The sequence below is a fragment of the Corvus hawaiiensis genome, chromosome 16, assembly GCF_020740725.1.
Source record: "Corvus hawaiiensis isolate bCorHaw1 chromosome 16, bCorHaw1.pri.cur, whole genome shotgun sequence".
Classification (NCBI taxonomy): Eukaryota; Metazoa; Chordata; class Aves; order Passeriformes; family Corvidae; genus Corvus; species Corvus hawaiiensis.
Window position 1 is genome coordinate 8,494,006 of NC_063228.1, and position 19,984 is coordinate 8,513,989.

General features: G+C 53.6%; 1 protein-coding gene across 3 annotated transcripts in view; it reads left to right on the plus strand.

Moving 5' to 3' along the window:
* Positions 1-19,984, plus strand: part of PRKCB (protein kinase C beta) — a 94,601-nt gene that overhangs the window by 62,995 nt on the left and 11,622 nt on the right. For all 3 annotated transcript variants that reach the window (XM_048320798.1, XM_048320799.1, XM_048320800.1), the window contains 8 exons: positions 1,239-1,385; positions 6,538-6,711; positions 10,138-10,229; positions 11,126-11,188; positions 12,730-12,868; positions 14,621-14,701; positions 14,970-15,077; positions 18,980-19,120. In XM_048320798.1, the coding sequence (XP_048176755.1) occupies positions 1,239-1,385; positions 6,538-6,711; positions 10,138-10,229; positions 11,126-11,188; positions 12,730-12,868; positions 14,621-14,701; positions 14,970-15,077; positions 18,980-19,120 (945 nt within the window). The remainder of the gene's footprint in view (positions 1-1,238; positions 1,386-6,537; positions 6,712-10,137; positions 10,230-11,125; positions 11,189-12,729; positions 12,869-14,620; positions 14,702-14,969; positions 15,078-18,979; positions 19,121-19,984) is intronic.

Genomic DNA, 19,984 nt, shown 5'->3' on the forward strand with positions numbered 1-19,984 from the left:
CCAGAGCACACCTGTCCCCTCACCTTGCTGCATGTTCCCCACTCCTCCCTTGGGGGCAGTCAGTGTCTCAGGCAGGGAATCCCCTTCCAGCTGGGCTTGTGCTGCCACTGGGAGTGAGGAGCGGGGTGTGCTGGAGCCTGGAATGTGCCGGGGCAGAGCCGTGGTCACACCAATGGTGTGTGAAAATCCCAGAGACCATTCCTTAGGTTTTCAGTTGCAGGAGCTTTTCAGATCCTCAGAGGTGCTGCAGGTGACCTTGAGTGGGGAATTCTGCAGCCTGCAGAACCTTGTGAGAACCAATTAGCAGCAGCAAAGGCTTGAGATTCCCTGTGAGGTGCTATCTGGAGGGGCTGCCAGCAGCAGCCAAATTGAACTGCCGGGATCGGGTTAATGGAATTTCATGCTAGGCTGAGCTCCGGACAGGCCTCACACTGCCACACATTTCTATAAATTAAAAGGGAATAAATTGTGAGAGAGCTTTTACAGGAGGAGGATCTGCACATCACAGCCCCCGGCCTGGGGAGGAGGCACTGGGCCACTGGTGGGGTCTGGTGTTTAAAAATGGGGGGCTTTGTGAGAGCCCTCAGTGAACAGCTGTGATGGCTGGGGGTGCAGGAGGGGGCTGTCTGTCTGTCTGAGGGGCTGGCTGTTCTGGACTGTTCCAAATGGATTTGTGGCTTCCTCTGTGATTCCCTCCAGTATGAGATCCAATCACAGAATATCTGAAATGGAAGGGACCCATAGGGCAGTAATGGATGTGGAGCTGGATAAAAAGTCCCATGTTTTACCTTAATATATTTATATTCACCCCCCTTTTTCTGGTGAGGTAAGAGACAAAAGCCAGTTTTTGCCCCAAAAGAGCTTATTTAGGCCTCTTTCCTATGCTTTGGATGACCTGGACATGGTGTAGGGTAGCATGGCAGTCTGCTGTGTCCTGCTGGCATGGGGAGAGGGGTGACCACGGGGCAGGGGTGATTCCCAGTTGCTCTGGCAGAGGTTAACTGGGCAGCAGCTGAGCAGTGCCATGTGCCAGGGCTGGCAACTTCTCCAGTGCCTCTCTTGGTGCTGTCCCCATCACGCCCATGGAAAAGGCTCCCAAGGCTCAGGGTGGTTTTTGAGCTGGGAAAGAGGTGTTGAGGTGAGAGTTCAGGAGCACCCACTGGGTTTATAGTGCCCATTCTCCCTGCTGTTTTCAGTAATGTTTTCTCTTCCTCCCTGCCCCATCTCCACCTTTGCAGAGAGCCAAGATTGGAACCGGCTCCAAGGCTGCGGATGAGAAGACAAGAAATGCCATTTCCAAATTCGACAACAACGGCAGCCGGGATCGGATGAAGCTTTCGGATTTCAACTTCCTGATGGTGCTGGGAAAAGGAAGTTTTGGGAAGGTGAGGTACCACCTCAGCACTGTCTGCACTGAACACGTGTTCCTTGTGGCCAGGTGGCTGCTCCAGTGTGACCTGTCTGTGCTCTGACTGGGAGCACTGGTGTCACAGTGCTGGGAGCCCAGCTTGGCTCCTTCCAGACTGCGGCCACTGTGTCACAGCAGGGGACACCAGAGATGTCTGATGAGACTATCACAAAATCCATCCTTTTGGGAAGCAGGGGATGAGCTGCGTCTTTAAAGCTCTTTCTTATTTGGTTGGGGCTTTCTTCTTCCCTAATAATTACAAATATACAGGAACATTTTAATTAACTTCCCAGACCAGTTGTGAGTGGTAACAGAATTTCATTCTTCTGGTAATTATGTGACTTGGAGCCTTCATTTTTTTGGGATCTTGCCAACTCTCTTGATTTCCGTTCGGGATCCCAGCGCTCCAGGGGCCGCTGGGGCTCTGCAGGAGGTGAGTGCAGTGTTTGCTGGTGTGACAGCTGGCCCAACCCCACTCTCATTAGTGAATTGCCTTAATTGCAGGGAATACTGCTCTGCCTGCAGGCTCATTCCTCGGGCAGGTAGCAGAGATGAGGAGGGTGCACAGGGATGCTCCCCAGAGCACAGGGGTGGAGCAGGAGCAGCCCTTCCTTCCCCGCCTGTCTGCTGGCACTGGAGCTTTGAAAGGTCCCAGCTTCTCTACAGGCATTTGCTCTCTCTCCAGAGGTGGAGAGCTCAGAGATCAACAGAAACATTTGTGACAGACAGGGAATGGAGAGCTCCTGATGGTCCCCAGCACCCCGAGCATGAGCCCTGGAACTTGGCGTGGTACCCCTTTGCTGTGGGTTGGCATCCCGGGGAGCAGGAAAGCCCCGTGCCTCATGCCCGTGCTGCTCTCACAGAGAAATGTTCCCTCTTCCCTCCCTTCCAACACCTCATCCCTTTCAAACCCAGTGCCTGGCATCTGGAGGCTCTGTGGTTGTGCCGTGTCCCCCGCCGCCTTCTTCCCTTAAATTTGAGAAACATTAGCAAACTCCTCAGTCGGCTCTGGCTTATATAAGGGAATGTGTGACAGAAACTGTTCCCTGGAACAGAATGTTATAAATATGCTAATTAGCGCTAATTAAAACAGCACGTTGGTTTCTCCGGGTAGATGCAGCCTCGCCCTCACGTGTGCCTGCACTTCCCCAGGCATCCCTGCTGCCCCGGCATCCCAGCACGGGGACACCCAGGTGCCGCGGCTCTGTAGCCACTCCCTGTGCAACCAGAGGTGCCAGATGTTCGGGAGGAGTCAGGCAGAGGGGCCTGGAGCAGGGAGAACAGCCCACCTCCCTGCAGCTCCCCAGCCCTTGGTGTGCCCAGCAGCTGGTTGTGTCCATGGCCCTGCCATCCTTCTCCAAGGCTGGCACCATGTCCTTCCCTCTCCAGGGCTGGCACCTGCTCCTGTGCCTGCCTGCCTGCTGCCAGCCTCCCTCCTCCCAGTCCCTGCTGGCTGGGAAAGCTCTTGGACTATAATCACACTGTTTTAGTGAGCCTCTGTCTGTCTCTATTAACCCTTTGGCATCAGGACCTCAGATTTACTGCTCAGTATTTTGCTCTCTCCACACTCGTCTATCCAGGGTCAGGAGTATAAACGTGTTGGCCTTGGTGGAGTTTGACAAACTTGCTTTCTCTATGTTCAGAATATCTCCAGTTCTTATGCTGGAGCATTCCCAAACAAATACTCTATATTACAGGAATAAATCAAGTTAAATATCAGCTTTTTTCTGCATCATTAAAAAGTTAAAAAAGAATGCAATCTGCTTCCCAGCGAGCGCACTGGCAGATGGAGGTCCCCCGAGACAGGCAGCAGGGTTTAGGGGGTGGAAAATGGATCTGGCTTGGAAAATAGGGGCTTTGGGGGCGTGTGGTCCTGGCTTGGCATGTTCAGCCCCAGGACACAGATGCTCCCTGTGCTCCTGGTGCTCTGGGCTCTCCGTGGGCTCCCCAGGACCATGGCTGGTGGCAGCTCAATGGGGCTGGCACGGGCAGGGAGACGCTCCCACGGAGGGAGGCAGCGCTTGGCACAGCCCACCCTGGGTTTGCTTTGCTGTATTATAAATAGAGGAAAGTGAAATTAGGTGGCTTGCTCATATTTTTACAGCTAATCAATCTGTCGTGCTCTCGAGCTGTCAGGCTTTTCGGGGTTTGTGTTGTTTTGCTGAGCAGGGCGGAGCCTTTGGCCGCTGCAGTTCTGGATTCCGGTGCAGTGGGAGAGTTTTCCTGGGCTGTGATAACCTTCAAGCTGTGCAATGCTCTGCTCTCCTCTCGATGTGAATGTGGCAGGAGGGCAGGGCATGGGCAAGGCTGGGTCCCTGCTCCCTCTGTCACCCATGCACATCCTGGGCTCTGCACTGTGCTGGGGACACTTGGCTGTTTGGGTCTTTGGTATTTGAACACCTTCAGATGTCAGGAAGACATCAGGAGGAATTTCTTCCTGGAAAGGGTGGCCAAGCCTTGGAAGGGGCTTCTCAGGGAGGTTTAGAGTCCCCATCCCTGGAGGTATCCAAGGAAGGCCTGGAGGTGGCACTCAGTGCTCTGGGCTGGTGACAAGGTGGGCATCGGGCACAGCTTGGACTCGATGATCTTGGAGGTCTTTTCCAACCTAAAGGATTCTGGGATTCTGTAATACAGGAGAGGGGAATCCAGCCTGGATGTGCCTCAGGAGTGCAGCAGTGGGTGGTTTCCAGCCTGCCCTCCTGGGCACACACTTCACACCCAGCCATTCCCTGTGTGTGCCCCAGCTGACTGTCAGCAGCTGGAGAGTCCTTTTGCCTTTCACATCCCAGGGAGCAGGGCTGGCTCAGCTGTGCTCAGGGCTGTCATGTCACTGGGAAGCTGCTTCATGAACCATTCACAGCCATGTATGGCCTTGAGCAGTTTTTGCATTTATGGTGGTACCCCAGCCAAGCTGTGCCTCACACTGCGGAATGGGGTGGGAGCCATGTTCTCAGCATGGTCCCTTCGGGGCAGAAGCAGATGCCAGGCTCCGAGGCTCCCTGCTTTAGTTAACTTTCCTCTGAAAGGGTTGTGGATGGCAAGGCAGGTCTCTATATAACTGATATTGTATATAATGCTCTTACACTCAGGTAACAGGTTTAATTTCCCCTCAAAATATGTTCCTGGAGTGGTTACTTCTTCTTTTCCACCAATTTTGAGCAGCCAAAGCTCTTCTGCTTTTATCAGCTAAAAATTAGCTCTGGTTTTAGCACCTGCATGTGGTGCCTTGTAAAGCTCAGCTTGTGTAAAATGGTGATAAATGGAGGCAATGAACCAGTTCGGTTGGGTCAGAACCACAAGGGAGGACAGAGGTGCAGACACTGTGTGAGGCAGCTGTGTCTGCTGCCCTGGCACAGAAACGGGGATGGCTTGGGTTGAAAGGGACCTTAAAAATTACCCAGTGCCACCCCCTTCCATGGGCAGGGACACCTTCCACTGTCCCAGGGTGCTCCAAGCCCTGTCCAATCTGGCCTTGGACACTTCCAGGGATCCAGGGGCAGCCACAGCTGGTCCCAGTGCCTGTGCCTTGCTGGGTTCCATCCCAGCACCACAGCAAGCTGCTCTGGGTTTCCAGGGTTCTTCAAGGATCAGCGGGTGAATAAATCCCATCCCTGATGCTCCCTGAGCCCACAGCTCAGCCCTGCTGCGGGATGAGCCGGCGTGTGGCTGCTGCAATCCCACTGACGGAAATGGGAATGTCAGCACCTTCTCCAGAGCACGTGGCACTGAGGAGCCCCAGTGCCCCTCCCAGCTAATCCTGACAAGCAGCGTGTCAAGGACAGCCAGGCTCCCCCGGGCCACAGCTGAGCGCCAGGAACGCGCCAGATCTGCTCCCTGTTCTCTGCACTCAAACAAGTCAGTGGCACCAAAGTCCTTGTCCTTGGGCTGTGTCCCCTGCCTCGTCATCCCTGGTCCTCAGGCTGCCACAGAATGGAATCACAGAATCATCAGAGGGCTTGGAAAAGCTCTCTGAGACCATTGAGTCCAACGCCAGCACTGCCACCACTACCCCCTGTCCCCAAGTACCACATCTACACATCTGTTAAATCCCTCCAGGGGTGGAGACTCCCCCAGTGCCGCAGACAGCCTGTGGAACACAACAGGGCTGGAACATGAGAGGGTTAATTCTGCTATCCTTGGTGTCTATAAAGTCACCTTGAGACCCATTCATACGTCCTCTGCCCATCTGCCCCAGCCTGAAGCACATTTCAGTCCCACTGTATCGATGTTGACTTCACATAATTTATTTCCAAAACTCCCAAGCTGCTGTTCCTGATGTGACTGGAGGATTTCTGCCAACTCCTTCAAATGAAAAGCAATTCAATTCCACCCAGCGCTCCAATCTAAGGCGATGAGAGAGCGTGAGAGGGAAAATGGGAAGCAAAGTGAGGTTTCAGAGTCAGTTTATTTGCTGGCAGCCCAAGGAGCAGCTTAGGCTGATGGAGTGTAGTGGGTTGGGCAGGGGACCCTCGCTGGGTGGATAGGATTAACCCGAGGGATTTGCACCAGCAGAGGCAGTGAATCCCATTTACTGCAGTAAATGAACCTGCAAATGGGTGGGACTGGTTGGAAATGGGAGGTTGGATGGATTCTTCTGGCTGAGAGGGGCCTTGGCTGGGTGATGAACCAGCACATGATGGGGTTTGCTCACTGTTGTGGAGGGAGGGGGTGAGGCAGAGAAAATCATATGGGTTTGTTTTTACTATTCACTAGAGACTAACTCTTTTCCACTTTAAATATTTACCAACTTGTAATTTGATGGACTCTGTGTTCAGCCTCTTGACACTCTCCCCCAATGCTGGTGACACTGTGAGGGTGCCAAACCAGGCCCTGACTCAGGGGTGAGGGTGCAGGAGGGTGTGCTGGGCTCAGATATCATCAAACCCCTTGGGCTGGGCTCCTCAAGGTGGTGAGGTGGTGAGGGAGGAGATGTGTTACTCCTTAGACTCAGTGTCCCTAACATCTTCTGGGGATACCCCTGGAGCTTTCTGCAGCTTGGCACCCGCAGCTCTCCTCAGGGCTATGAGGGGAGCCACAGGGTAATGAGCCATTAGCTGTAACTATTTCAGCTCAAGGCACTATAGATCCACATTTCCCTTGATCCCACACGTGTCCTGTCCCTCGTGCAGGTGATGCTGGCGGAGAGGAAGGGCACGGACGAGCTCTACGCTGTGAAGATCCTGAAGAAGGACGTTGTTATCCAGGACGATGATGTGGAGTGCACGATGGTGGAAAAACGCGTCCTGGCTCTCTCCGGGAAGCCTCCATTCCTGACCCAGCTCCACTCCTGCTTCCAGACCATGGTAAGAGCTGGTGCCACAGCTTGTCCCCACCAAGGGGCCTGGTGGACTGGGGACCCTGAACATTGGAAGTCCAACACTTTGCAAAATGGAGTGGAATAGTGTTCAAGGCCAGGTTGGATGGGGCTTGGAGCAAACTGGGAGAATGGAAGGTGTCCCTGCCCATAGCAGGGGGTGGAACTGGATGAGCTTTAAGGTTCCTTCCAACCCAAACCATTCCAGGATTTTGTGTTCTCTGTACATCACTTCATTTGCCAAAGCAATTGTGTATTCTCTGCCTTGGCAGCCTCATACCTTCTCCAGTTCACTGGCAAAGTGCCTCCAGGACCAAAATGTAGGGGTGTGACATGAAAGTGTAATGTACAATAGCTGAATCCTGAGATGTGTTCATCAGGGAGCTGCTGGTGACATTAGAGGTGATTTCCCAGCCCCTCAGGTGCCCCCAGCCCGCAACGTCCCTTGTGGTTCAATAGCAAAGTGCTGCACTTTTCTCCAGGACTCATTCCTCTGATGAAAGCCATGAGCAAAGGGAGAAACCTAATCCAAACTGCAGGAAATCCAGTTTTCCATGGGTGTGTGATTGGGTTTGTATGAGTCAGGAGTGGAGAGGGGGACAGAGGACCTTTAATACAATCCCTGCCCAGCCTTCGAGCAGCCTGTGAATGAGAATGTCCAGGTACACATCAGTGGGAGCCGGCAGAGGGAATCAGCAGAGTCCTTTAGAACGATGACAATGCTTTCCAGGAGGATTACATTTTAATATTATCCCAGAAATTTCATTTACCAAACACACTGAGTGTATTTAAAGCCCACGGCCCGGCTTTGCAGCACAGCAATCAGGATGTGGCAGGAGCAGCTATTTCACACAGCATCTCCCTGGCATCTGAAGTGAGTCAGCACGGGATTATTCCTGGCAGACCTATAGTAGCTTAATAGTAATCGTATTTGTAATGTAATCAAAATGTATAGCAGGGTGTATTATCAAATGCTGGCACAAAGCACTTTGATTTCTGGGAGCACAGTCCAGAGCACAATTCTCCACTGGGGCTGTTGGCTCAGCGGGAGAGAGAAAAGCCCTAAATCTGTGTTTTTTAAAAAAAGGGAAGATGAGCAAGGAGAGAGCTCCTGCCTGAGGCTGGAGGGTGAGAGGTGCCTGTGCTGGGGGATCTGGGGTGCTCTGAAAGGTCCCAGGTCAGAGCCTGGGCTCTGGGAGGGGGTGTGAGCTGCGGATCCCTGGGTGTCCCCAGGTGAGCTGTGCCTTTGTTGTGACCGCTGGGTCACAGCAGTGAAGGGCACAGCAGCCACAGCCACACTGAGATGATAAATCACAGAATCATGGAATGGTTTGGGTGGGAAGAGACCTTGAAGATCATCCATGGGCAGGGAGGGACACCTCCCACTATCCCAGGTTGCTCCAAGCCCCGTCCAACCTGGCCTTGGACTTCCAGGGATCCAGGGGCAGCCACAGCTTCTGTGGGCACCCTGTGCCAGGGCCTCCCCACCCTCACAGGGAACAATTCCTCCCTAATATCGAGTAAGGGGTGGGTGGGGAGCATGGTTGGAGCATGTCCTGGCTCTGCCTCTTGCTCCCAGCGTGCAGCCAGGCAGGGGATGGAGCAGTTAATTAGAAGGGCACTGAAAGGAGCCCGGGGAGTTGCATCTCGGCTGCCCAGGGAAGGGGGAGTGTCACCAGCTCCATGCCAGGTTCTGCAGTGGATTTACATCTCTGTACTGAGCTGCTGCTCAGCGAGTGTGAATGCTCCAGACTTGGACAGACGCCGTCCTTTCTGCCACCGACAGGAGCCAGGACAGCGTTCCATGCCCATCCCTCCCTCCCAGCCTGTGGGCTGCCCAGCCATCTGCCTGCTTTAGTCATGGCATTTCTTCCCCTGAAGCACCAGCGTTCCCTTCCCCACCCAAATGAGGAAAGCTCAGCTCCTGCTTTTAGAGCTCAGCTGGCTGTTTCAAGAGCCCGTCTTTTTAATATTCTTCCTCCTTGAAGCAGATCGATATATTTAGGAGGCAGCTGCAGCCGAGCCCGGCGCTGCTCTGCTCTCCCGTGGCTGTCACGGGCTGGCTGCCGTGGCGGTGGCTGCTCAAGGTGACATTGCCGCCCGTGCCTCCCCAGGGGCTGGCCGGATGCCTGCCAGGGCTGTCCTTTACACAGGGGGTGCTCCCGAATCCCCAGGCAGCTGAAAAGCCGAATTTCCTGTTCTATGCCATCAGTGCCGCGTGTTTCACACAGCCCCATTGCCCCTGTGCTGCTGTATTTGGTTGCTCTGGGGCCACCCCACAGCTGGGTGGGCTGTGCTGGGGGCAGCAGCTGCTGACCCCAGTTCCTCTGGCTGGGCACTGCCAGGCTGGGAAGTGCCCTGTGGGTGCTGAGCCCCAGTTCCTCCACAGCCCTGGTTATGGCAATGCTCCAGCTGCATCTCTTGTGGGCTCCCTGTCCTTCCTGTCTGAAAAGCAGGGCAAGGCTTATTTAAGGAGGAAATGAGCAATGGGAAATTTTTTATTATGTAATGCTGCCAACCTGCAGCTCCTGCAGTGCTCCAGCCTCTGTGTCCTTCCTTCCTTCCTTCCGTGGGTGCGATGGGGCAGCCTGTGGTTATCACTGGGCTCTCATGCAAGGAGGGCCCGTGTCGCTGCAGGCCCTTGTCTCCAGTCCCTCTCCAGCTCTCCTGGAGCCCCTTTAGGCACTGGAAGGGGCTCTAAAGTCTCTGTGGAGCCTTCTCCAGGTGAACACCTGCAGCTCTCCCAGCCTGGCTCCAGAGCAGAGGGGCTCCAGCCCTCGGAGCATCTCTGGACTCCTCTGGACTCCCTTAACCCCATGTGAACATGACCAGAGTGACCCCTCAGACCAGGCTGGAAGGAGTGAGGAGGGGGGTGCAGCCCCCTCCTGCCTCCCCAGCTTGACCAGGGGTCCCCTGCAGACCTGTGCACCCCCAGCACTACCATCCTGGGAGAGGGCTGGGAATGTCACACATCCCTCCTGGTGCTTGGCCGAGTCCTGGTGGTCGTAGATGGAGTTTGGTCCCCATGGGAACTGCTCATGTCTCCTGTGCATCCCGTGACTGAAGCCATGGAGTGCCTGGGGAAATGCCAGCAAGGACCTGCCTGAACAACCCTCTGAAAAAGAGCAAATTCCTGGGAAGTGAAAAACCTCTGGTTTAGGGATGCCTCCACTTGCCTTCTCCAGTGGCTGTGCAGAGGGGCAGAGCTCCAGTCCTGAGCATGCCAAAGGAATTACTACTTATGGGCTCTGCATGAACAGGAGCCCCTGCACCCCATGAGGATGACAGGGATGATCACTGTGTTTCCGTGGAATTACAGATTGGAGCTGCCAGTCACCTTGGTTCCTGTTTCTGACCCCTGCAGATTCCCTGCTCTGATAATCCTGTTGCTAATTGCTCACCTTTTTTCCTTCAGGATCGCTTGTATTTTGTGATGGAATATGTGAATGGTGGGGACTTGATGTACCAGATCCAGCAGGTTGGGAGGTTCAAGGAGCCCCATGCTGTGTAAGTGCAGTGGTTTGGCACCTTTGGGGTAGGTATGGGTTGTACTTGTGTCACGTGGCTGGAAACAGAGTCCAAGGCACAGGCTTTGTGGTGCAACTCCTGGGCAGAAAGGGAGGGGAAACAGCAAGAATGGGAAGATGTAAGAGAACTCTTTGCCTCATGCTAAGGATGCCGGTGCCTCCACCTCACCCTTGGGGTACATAGTACGTGTAAATAATTCAGCTAAATAAATAAATCTAGGTAAATAAAAGCACAAGGCAAGAAGGTTTGGAGGCTTCCTGCAAGACACCAGGCCTCTGCTCTGCCTGGTCCTTTCCTGGAGGACTAGAGGGATGTTGAGGTTGAGGATGATGAGGGTTTTGGCTCCTCTGCTGGGGTGGCCAACTCAAGTGTTAACTGATGGTTTTTGGCTCCTGTTCCTTGAGAGCTGGGCAGAGCAGGATGTGTTCCTGAAAGCTTTCAGACGCTCACGTAAAACCCACAAACACTGAGCAGGGCCTGGTGGGCTGAACTGGTTTCTTGTCTCTGGCAGAGTCCTCTGAGGCCCAGAATATTCCCAAAAGCCAACGGTGGCAGTACCTGCTGGCTCTGGGAGCAGGGATAACTTTCTGAGCCGCACTGCCAGTGTGTCATGAGGAGCAGCCATGGATCCAGCTCCTGCTTAATTTGTGCAACCAGAAGTGACAGCCCCCAGCAGCCCGGTGGCATCGCTGCCCGGTGCGAGCGCAGCTGCCTTGGATCATCCTCGTGTGATCCTTCTCTGGAATTTCTCTGCCGTAGCTGCCTTGTCCTTTGGTCACATCTGCCTGACGCGTTTCCTTCACCGCCGTCTGATCGGGAAGGTTTCCATTTATCTCCTTTAATTATCAGTCTTCCTTTTAAACCTTCTCTTTCAGATTCTACGCAGCAGAAATAGCCATCGGGCTCTTCTTCCTGCAGAGCAAAGGCATCATTTATCGGTAGGTGAGCGGGTTCCTGCTCCCTCCCTTCCCCCTGAGCTCCAGCCAGAGCCGGAGCCATGGGCAGAGCGTGGTGCTCCAGGGGTCCTGCTCTGCCCGCAGCCCCCAGCCCAGGGCTCTCCCTGCTTGTGCCACGGATGGGGTCTGGGAGCTGCCCACAGGTAGAATGAAGGATCCTTAAGATTGGAAAAGACCTGTGGGATCACTGAGTCCAGCCATCAACACGTGATGTGCACACCTGAAAGGGAGCTGGGAGCCGCAGGGTGCCCCTAGTTTGGAGGAGGTTCCTGCTTTACCCTGGTTCATGGCAAGGCAGCTCTGGTTCTCTCCTGTTCCCTGTGTTTCTCTCCACACAACACAAATGCTCCCTGGCAGCCTGAACCAGCTCCAAGCCCCGAATTTGGCTGCAGGGCACTGCTCTCTTACCATTGCCACTGGAGTCAGCTCTTGCCAGTGGCTTGCTCTGAGCTCTGCAGTGCCACTCTGTCACTTCTGCTTCAGCCACTAAGGCTTCTTTGCCATTCCCAATATGATTCCGGCACCCAGAGGTAGCTGGGTCACTGCCACGTGCCGGACCAGGCTCACAGGCTGCTGGTTTAGCTCTGAAATCAGCGTTCACTGCTCTTCCCTGCTTGGGAGAATTCCCAGAGCCCAGGGTGGAGAAGAGCATCCTAATGAGTGTCAGATACCATTAAGTGCTCTGTAAAGGGAGATGCCAACAGTGCTGCTGGAGTCAGGAGATGCTGAAGATGAAAGAAGTGGAACAAACTTGACATGAGGGCTGGTTTTTGCCATCAGCTGCTACAGAGAGATTCTAGGCCTGTTGGTCCCCAGTGGCTCCGCTTCCTTCCTTCCTCCAAATCCAAATCCCAGCTCATGGCCATCTGCCTTTGGCCTGTCAGGGTTCTAAACACTGACATGATAATTAGAAAATACAGCCTTAAACCCAGCAAGAATGTATAAATTGCACCAAAATACCCAGTGTTTGCTGCAAAAGTGTCCTTGAGACTGGAGCATCCACCTCCGGAGTGGTGGCTCAAGGTTGGGATTCGGATCCAGGGATCTGTGGTTGGATCCACCTCTGCAGCTTGTGCAAAGGAGCAGAGCTCCTGGTGTTGGGTACCACAAGCAGGTATTCTGGGGGTGAGGATCAGAGGGAAACACAGCTGGTTTGTATTTCAGGAGGGAGCAGAGCACAGGTGAGGCAGGGACTTGTGCTGAGTAGGTGCTTCTCCATCGCAAGAGCTCTAAGTGCACTTTGATTTTCATGGGAGCAAAGAAAAAATCAATTAAATCTGTCTCCTGCCAGATGAGTGTTTTCCATCACACACTTCAAAGCGCTGTGCCCAGCACGGCATTCCTGTGGGTTAAAAGTAAAATAAACACTCCATCCTGACAGATCTCTGACTTATTTTTACTCATTTCCCCAAACATTATGTTACAAAGGGTCTGGGTGTGAGACACAGGCGGAGCTCAGCCACAGCAGAACTCCGTGAGACTTGTGTTGTGTGTTGTGTCACGGCTTTGCTCTCGCCCTGCAGAGACCTGAAGCTGGACAATGTGATGCTGGACAGCGAGGGGCACATAAAGATTGCTGACTTCGGCATGTGCAAGGAGAACATCTGGGACGGGGTGACCACCAAGACCTTCTGTGGCACTCCAGACTACATCGCGCCCGAGGTACGGACGGGAAAGGCGGCTGATGCTCTGTGCCTCCCTGGGGTGACCTTGCTTTGGGCAGCTTTCCAGCTGAAACAGGGACATTCAGGAATTCACCATCAGCCTGTGAAGTTCATACCCTCAGCACTGTCCATCCCCTCATCCCCGTAAGGTAACAGGGATGCTGGATCTGCCTCCCTGTTGTGCTGTGTCCTGCTTCCACCTCAAAGAGCAGCACATCCTCGTGCTGTTCTCCCTGCAGCGTGGTTTCCCTCTCTGGGGGTTTTTCCCATGTCCATCCTGCTGGTAGCTGTGTGCCTGTTTTGTCCTTGGCATTCTCAGACCCACCACAGGATGCTCCTCACATGTTCCCTTGCTCCTGGAAATGACAAACCCAGGAGCTCAGCTCTGCCCCTCACTGTGTGTGATAGAAGCTTCCAGCACAACATGACCAGTGAGAAGCAGGGAATTATCAGTGGATAGTATTTTCATGTGGAGTGGAAATCCTTAGATCGCTCCAGCTCACTGTTCGCAGTGAGGGACCGTGTGTCTCATGGGGAGAGGCTCCCCATCCATGGCTCTAGATCCCTAAAAAGTGGCTTTGCATTTGGTTATTACTGATGTGATAGAGTCACACATGACACTTCCATGAAGTGCTGTATGGGCACAGTTTAATGCTAGACTTGCGAAATTCAGATTTCTAAGAAATTATTCGCAGATGTCTGTTCCCTTCACATAAAAATATCCCTCTAAAATCTTGTCACTCTGCTGAATTTGCAATGATGAAGTTAATATTTATTCATTTAAATATTTTAGAGAGATACTCTTTGCTAGGACATCAGTGCACTCATGTGCTAAACCACATTGTGTTTGCTGCAGCCAGTGAGGTTTCCCATTATTGGATCAAACGTGTTCCATCCCTCATCCCACCAGGATTAATACTGGTGGCGTTGGTGCAGAGCTTGTCACTGTGGGTGATTAATGCTCCTTCAAAGCAGGACAAATGACCAGTTCTCCCTGTGTTTGCCTGAGTGGTTTCACTTTAACTCTTACTTTCTCCTCCTTGCTGTAATTTGTCTTTTTCCAAAAGAAAAACAGCAAATGGGAAATTAGGATGCAAATCACTTTGGTACCCAGGAAAGGCATTAAAGCCTGCTGCCCGTGGGTCTCAGAGGAGCAATCCCATGATATTTGGGAATAGCAATCAGGCTGTGTGGTTGTGGTGCCGTGGCCACACTCCAACCCGGGCCCTTCTGCTGCTCCGTGCCTCCTCTTTCAGGGAGCTGCAATGTGCTCAGGCCAACGTGGCTTCGGGGTAAAGCTGTCCTGCGATTTGCTTGACCCATTTTTGGGCCTTTTTCTATTCCGAGCAGAGCTCTGCATGCCCAGGTGACAGGTACAGCCTGTGGACGGCCCCGTGTGTGATTCCCTCTGAACAAAGCTGCTTGTCACCTGCTGGGGTGTGACCTTTCCCGACGGGCAGTGCGGGACTGCACAGGACAGAGGATTTCTTTTAAGTGCTCCTTCCTTTTAACGGCCTTTATGGTGTGAACAGTTCACACCCGAATTTCCCAGAGCGCTGGTAAAGAGAGAGCTGGTAAAGAGCAAGTGGGAGGCACTCGGAGTGCGCTCAGCGGGCCGAGGGATTTCAGTGCTGAAATGTGTCCCAGGGAATAACCCCGTCCTCATAACCCACTACAGCTCGGAATCGCTTTGCCCTGTGCCACCAGGTCAGAGCCAGGAGTGTAACGCTGCTGTTCCTGTTGTTTGCAGATAATTGCTTACCAGCCCTACGGGAAGTCCGTGGATTGGTGGGCGTTTGGAGTCCTGCTCTATGAGATGTTGGCTGGCCAGGTAATTGAGTTATAATTGATTCCTCTGGGCTGGGTCACATTTCATTGTGAGCACAGGCTGATGTGGGATTTGCCGTGCTTGGCATGTGGATGGAGCATCTCCTTGGAGCTGGGGGTGACACTGGGGGTGCAGCCCCAGGGACTGCAATGACAAGACTCATGTCACCGTGTGGCACTCCTGGGGCTGGCTCCACGGTCACGGAGTACAGCAGCACATGGGAGCTTCGAGATCCAGGAATGCCCCTGAAGCTGTGTCTGCTTTGCTCTAGGCCCCCTTTGAGGGAGAAGATGAAGATGAGCTCTTCCAGTCCATCATGGAGCACAACGTCGCCTACCCCAAGTCCATGTCCAAGGAGGCAGTGGCGATCTGCAAAGGGGTAAGGGCTGGATTGGGTCCTCTGCTGGGTTGGGGGAGTGTGGGCAGTGAGATCCTGCACCCCTGGGGGTCCCAGCTCACCCTGCTGCTCCCCAGTACGAGCAGGGTCTGACACTGTTGGGTCCTGGTGCCTTTGCCCTCCAGTCCTAAAACCACAACTTGTGCTACCGTGTGTGTATGTACTAAACCCAGGTAAGAATAACACCTGCATCCTCTGTGTCTTACACTGGGCAGAAATACAGCTGGGACCTGGGGCTGGCCTGGGGGCAGGGGAGGGTCAGGAGAGAATTGGGGTGTTGGCTGGGAGGTGGGAAGGGAGGGCTCCTGCCCAGAGACCCTGTGCCCCACCAGGTGAGGACAAGGCAGCTCTGTGAACCTTTGCCTGAAAGGAAGAATGATGCTTGGGGAAAAGGGATGTGATCCCCAAATAGTTTTTCTAAGATCAGATACAAAACCTTCATCCTTCCAATTAGCTGTGAGAAGTTGTCCTTCAGGACAACCTGAAGCTCAGGGCTGGTGGTGTCTCCATAAGGTCAGGGCAGCATTTTCATTATCGTATCTCTTAATTTGCAGTGAAGCTCTGCCTTGCCAGCATCCCAAGCTCTCCATGGACTGGGCCTAGATCTGACTTAATTGCAGGCTGAGTTCATTTGGGATGTGATGGACAAAGGCTGGCAAGGTCCTGATGTTGTTCTGTGTGCTTGGGACTGAGCCTCCTCTCACCCCCAGTGCCACACACTGCTATAAATATGTGTTTGTGTAGGAATTTAAGAAATGTTTGCTTATAATAGTTAATATTGAAAATATCTGAATGTTCTTTATCTCAAAATAGTGTTTCTATCTACAAATGACACATCCTGCGCTTAACGCTCCCACTGCGGCATTTCAGAGCCTCTTCCCGGCGTTGCCAGGATTCTGAGCTGGTGTTAAAGAGGAATATTCACTTGTCCCATGGGGAAAAGCTGCTGCAGGTGTTCCCACCTGGAATGGGGCACAGGGAGAGGGTGCTACCCTGCTGCAGTCAACAGAATGCAGGAAAACCAAGTCCTTAATTCAGAAACTACAGGGGTGGTTTGAGGGGGATTCCCACAGAGGCTGTCACCATCTTCCATCCTCTTGCTGGTGTTGTTTGGGATGTAAAGGGAAAATCCAGTGTGTTCCTGGTCAGGCAGGGGGATGGGGGACACTCAGGGCTGCTGAGCATCCCCCGGTCCCAGGGCAGCAGAGGCTGGCGCAGGGCCCAGGCTCAGTGTTGGCTTTGTTTGCTGCTGCATCAGGCACAATGTGGGTGCTGTAAATCAACGAGCAGGGACTGCGGCTGCATCGTCTGCTGGGCGTAGCAGCCATGCCTTTTCTCACTCTGGAGATGGGAGGCTGCATAGGAGGATATTTGGCCGTGCACCGAGGGTTGGTTCTCCGTAAATTTCTGTGGCTTTTTGTAGCAAGGTGGTGGTTCCCTCTGTGTTACTGTTGTTTCAAAACCTCATGACATTTTTTGCCACCACCGAACTGCTACACCAGAAAGTTTAATTAAAACTCTCTGTGGGATTTAAGAACTTTTTAGTAAGCTGGGAACTAAGTGTTCACATTTTCCACTGGAATACAGTGAAACATGTCTTGATGAGCTGCACCGAGCTGTTTGTGTTGGGGTGTGGCAGGGCTGCCAGCAGGGCACAAACCCAGCGTTGTAGCAGTCCAGGGAACTGGAGAAACCTCTGCCCTTACCTGTGAGGGGTTTGGGATTTCACCACCACGTTCTCCAAAACCATTTTGTTGTTCCCCCACAGTTTCACTCTGAGGTGCTGGTGCCAGTCACCCCTTCCTGCAGCACTGCTGGGAGATGGAATGTGTTTGCTCCTGAAACCTGGGTCTGAGCAGAGCCCAGAGACAGGTGTTAATCAGGGATCCTTGGCTGGGAAGCAACCTGGAGCATTCCCTGGGCTCTGGGACTCGCCAGTGAGCAGCAATTAGCGGATCAAACGGAGCATTCCCCTGCTCTGCTGTCAGCTTGGATTTGTTTCTGCAGGCTGATCTCAGGGCTGCTGTGTCCCTGTGCAGGTAGTGCAGGGTGGCTCTCCTGAGCCCCAGGGTGGTTGCCAGGAGCTGGGGCTGGGCTCCTGTCCCGGCCTTTCACACCCCACATGGAGGGGTTTGGTGGTGCCTGAGCAAAGCAGCCCTTTCCAGGGGAACAGATTGTCTGTGGCTATCAGCTCCCTCGTTAATCTCTGCCTGAGAGCAAAGGCATGAAATGGTGTGTTTTCCTTGGTATTTTGGGAATATTTACAGGGCTTTTGGGTGGCATTTCCCCTGGTGCTGCTGCCTGAGGAAAGCCCATCAGAGCTGCTGTCCGTGCTGCTGCCACTCATGTTCGAGAGGCCAAGACATGTCACCTCTGCCATCTTCCCAGGATTCTGGGATTTGTTGTTGGGTTTTTATTTTATAAAGGGCTCTGTGCTGCAATGCCAAGGGAAACTCAACTATTAACCAAAAGCAAATTGGAAAAATATTCTTGCTGTTGTTTTTGCTGGCCCCTGGCCTCTCCCTCCCTGGCCCTCCAGCTTGGCTCCCTGCTTGAGGACGGGCTCTGCAAGGCTGATGCTGATGCCAGTCACATCCTCACCCTGAGCAGAGGCTGGAAAATCCCTGGCCCAGCCTGCAGAGCCTGACAGGCCCTCGCTGTTTGTGGATGGGCTTTCCAGGAGGGTGCTGCCTCACAGAAGCTGCTCTCCATCACTCTTCCAGCTGCAGATGCCATCACAGCTGGAGGCCAGGGATGTAGAGCTGTTTGCTCACAGAGCAGTTGGTGGCTCTGCTCTCACCTTGTATTTGTTGGAGTTTTTTTGTCTTTTTAGGGTTTTAGGTTTGGGGTTTTTTTTTCCCCAGGGTTTTCCTTGCTTTCAGTGCCTTATTGCAGCTGTTAAAGATCAGCTTTCCTGAGCAGGTTTGTTTTGTGCTGTCAGGGGTGGCAGGGCTGACCTGTGGTGGGTGGGAGGTGTCTCAGCTCCCCAGCCAGAGCATTGGCACCTCCTGTCCCTCCCAGGGGTCTTACAGACCCCCAGCCCTGAGACACGCAGTCAGCCTTGAATCCTTGATCAGGATGAATTGCCCTCCTTTTAATAAAGCAGTGCTTTTGTTGCACATATAAAGCCCATATTCTCCATCCTTATCAACATCTTGTGAATCTCTGGAATCTCCATCTGATCTCTGAACACAGCTCAAACCCTGCCCCAGGATATTAATGTTGTACAGCTGCCCATAATTCCTGGGGCCCCTTTCCCTTATTGAGACAGTGAAGAGGAGAAGTTTAGATGATAAACAACATTAATGGGCTGTTTGTTCTATTTTTTCTCCAAATTGACTCTCTCATTAGAAATCCACCTCGTGTCTGTGCTTCCAGAGCTCCAGGGGAGAGGGGGTTCTGCTTCCAGGGCTGATGAAAGTTTTGGAGGGCAGATTGTTCATCTTAAGCGGGCAGTGCGTTTTAGAGTTAACTCTGCAGATGCTGAGACGTTTGTGCCAAGCAAAGGGACTGCTGGGCAGCTCCCCTGCTGCAGCCAGGTGCTGAGGGAGCTCTGCCAGCACCCCGAGGTTGTGCCTTGGCAAACCAGCTCCATTCCCAGAGGGAAAGCGGATGTGCCCATCCCGCCAGTGCTCATGTACCTGCCATCTGCACAGTCTGCTCTCATAAGCCATTGTCAACCTTCCCTGTCCCTGGAGTCACTCCAGCTTCTTCCTCAGTGTCCTCTCCTTGGAGCCCCAAAGGCATCTGGAGGAGATGGGACCCTGATGTGAGACATCCTGGGATATCCAGCTGGGAAACACAGGTCCCTGGGGACTTCTCAAAGGGGACATTTTGGGGAGCAGTTGGACACCCTGTGACTGTTTTCTCTCTCCTGTCCCCAGCTGATGACCAAGCACCCCGCCAAGCGCCTGGGCTGCGGCCCGGAGGGGGAGCGGGACATCAAGGAGCACGCGTTCTTCCGCTACATCGACTGGGACAAGCTGGAGCGCAAGGAGATCCAGCCCCCGTTCAAGCCAAAGGCTGTAAGTGTGCCAGCTCCCCCTCACTGTCCCACTGCCAGGGAACCTCCGAGGCCTCTCCCACCCTCGGGCACAGGCGGGTGCTGCTCGTCCTGGAGGTGCAGCTTCTCTGTCTTGGAAGATCGTGTTCCCTGGGATGTGGCACGTGCCAGAGCTCTGCTGGGGCAGGAGAGGTCCATGCTGCCTGGTCCCAGCTCTGGCTTGCAGGGTTGGAAGCTCCACACATTCAGCTCCTGGACCCCTTTGTGTTGCAGCGTGTCTGTCTTGTCATCCCGGGTCAGTCGGTCTGTTGGGTTTTTCCTCCCTTCTTCTCAAGTTGACCAGGTCTCTCTTTTTTTTAATCTCAACTTTATTTCAACACCCAGCTCAGCCCAGTCTGCCTGAGTGGGCAGTAGAGCTGGATGTCTCCACAGTTTCTCTCCAGGGTGGAAGGAAGCTGGAGCCTGGCTCTGCAGTGAGGGGATCCTGGCTGCTCCTCCTCAGCCCTGCCTGGCTCTGCTGGAGAGAGGTGCTGGGAGTGCAGCCTGGGGAGAATGAGCAAACCGAGGTGGAGGCAGGAGCAGTTGGAAGCTGTTTGTCAAAAAAGACAGGAGTGCTTGAGTGCTCCTTGTCCAGCTGTATTTGCAGTGGCATCTCTCCCTGTGACACCAGTGCAGGGGTGACACCAGTGCAGGGGTGCAGCCTGAACCCCAACGTGGGTCTCCCTGCCCATGGTGCTGGGGCTGCTCTGTGCCACAAACTCTGCATGACCACCTCTGGCCCTGTGCTCTCCCTGCCCTTATGCAGACTTGGGAACAGGGATATCTCTCCCTGGATTTCTCTATTTCTCTTTGTCACTGGTGGGACTGGCAGGGTCACAGCCATGTC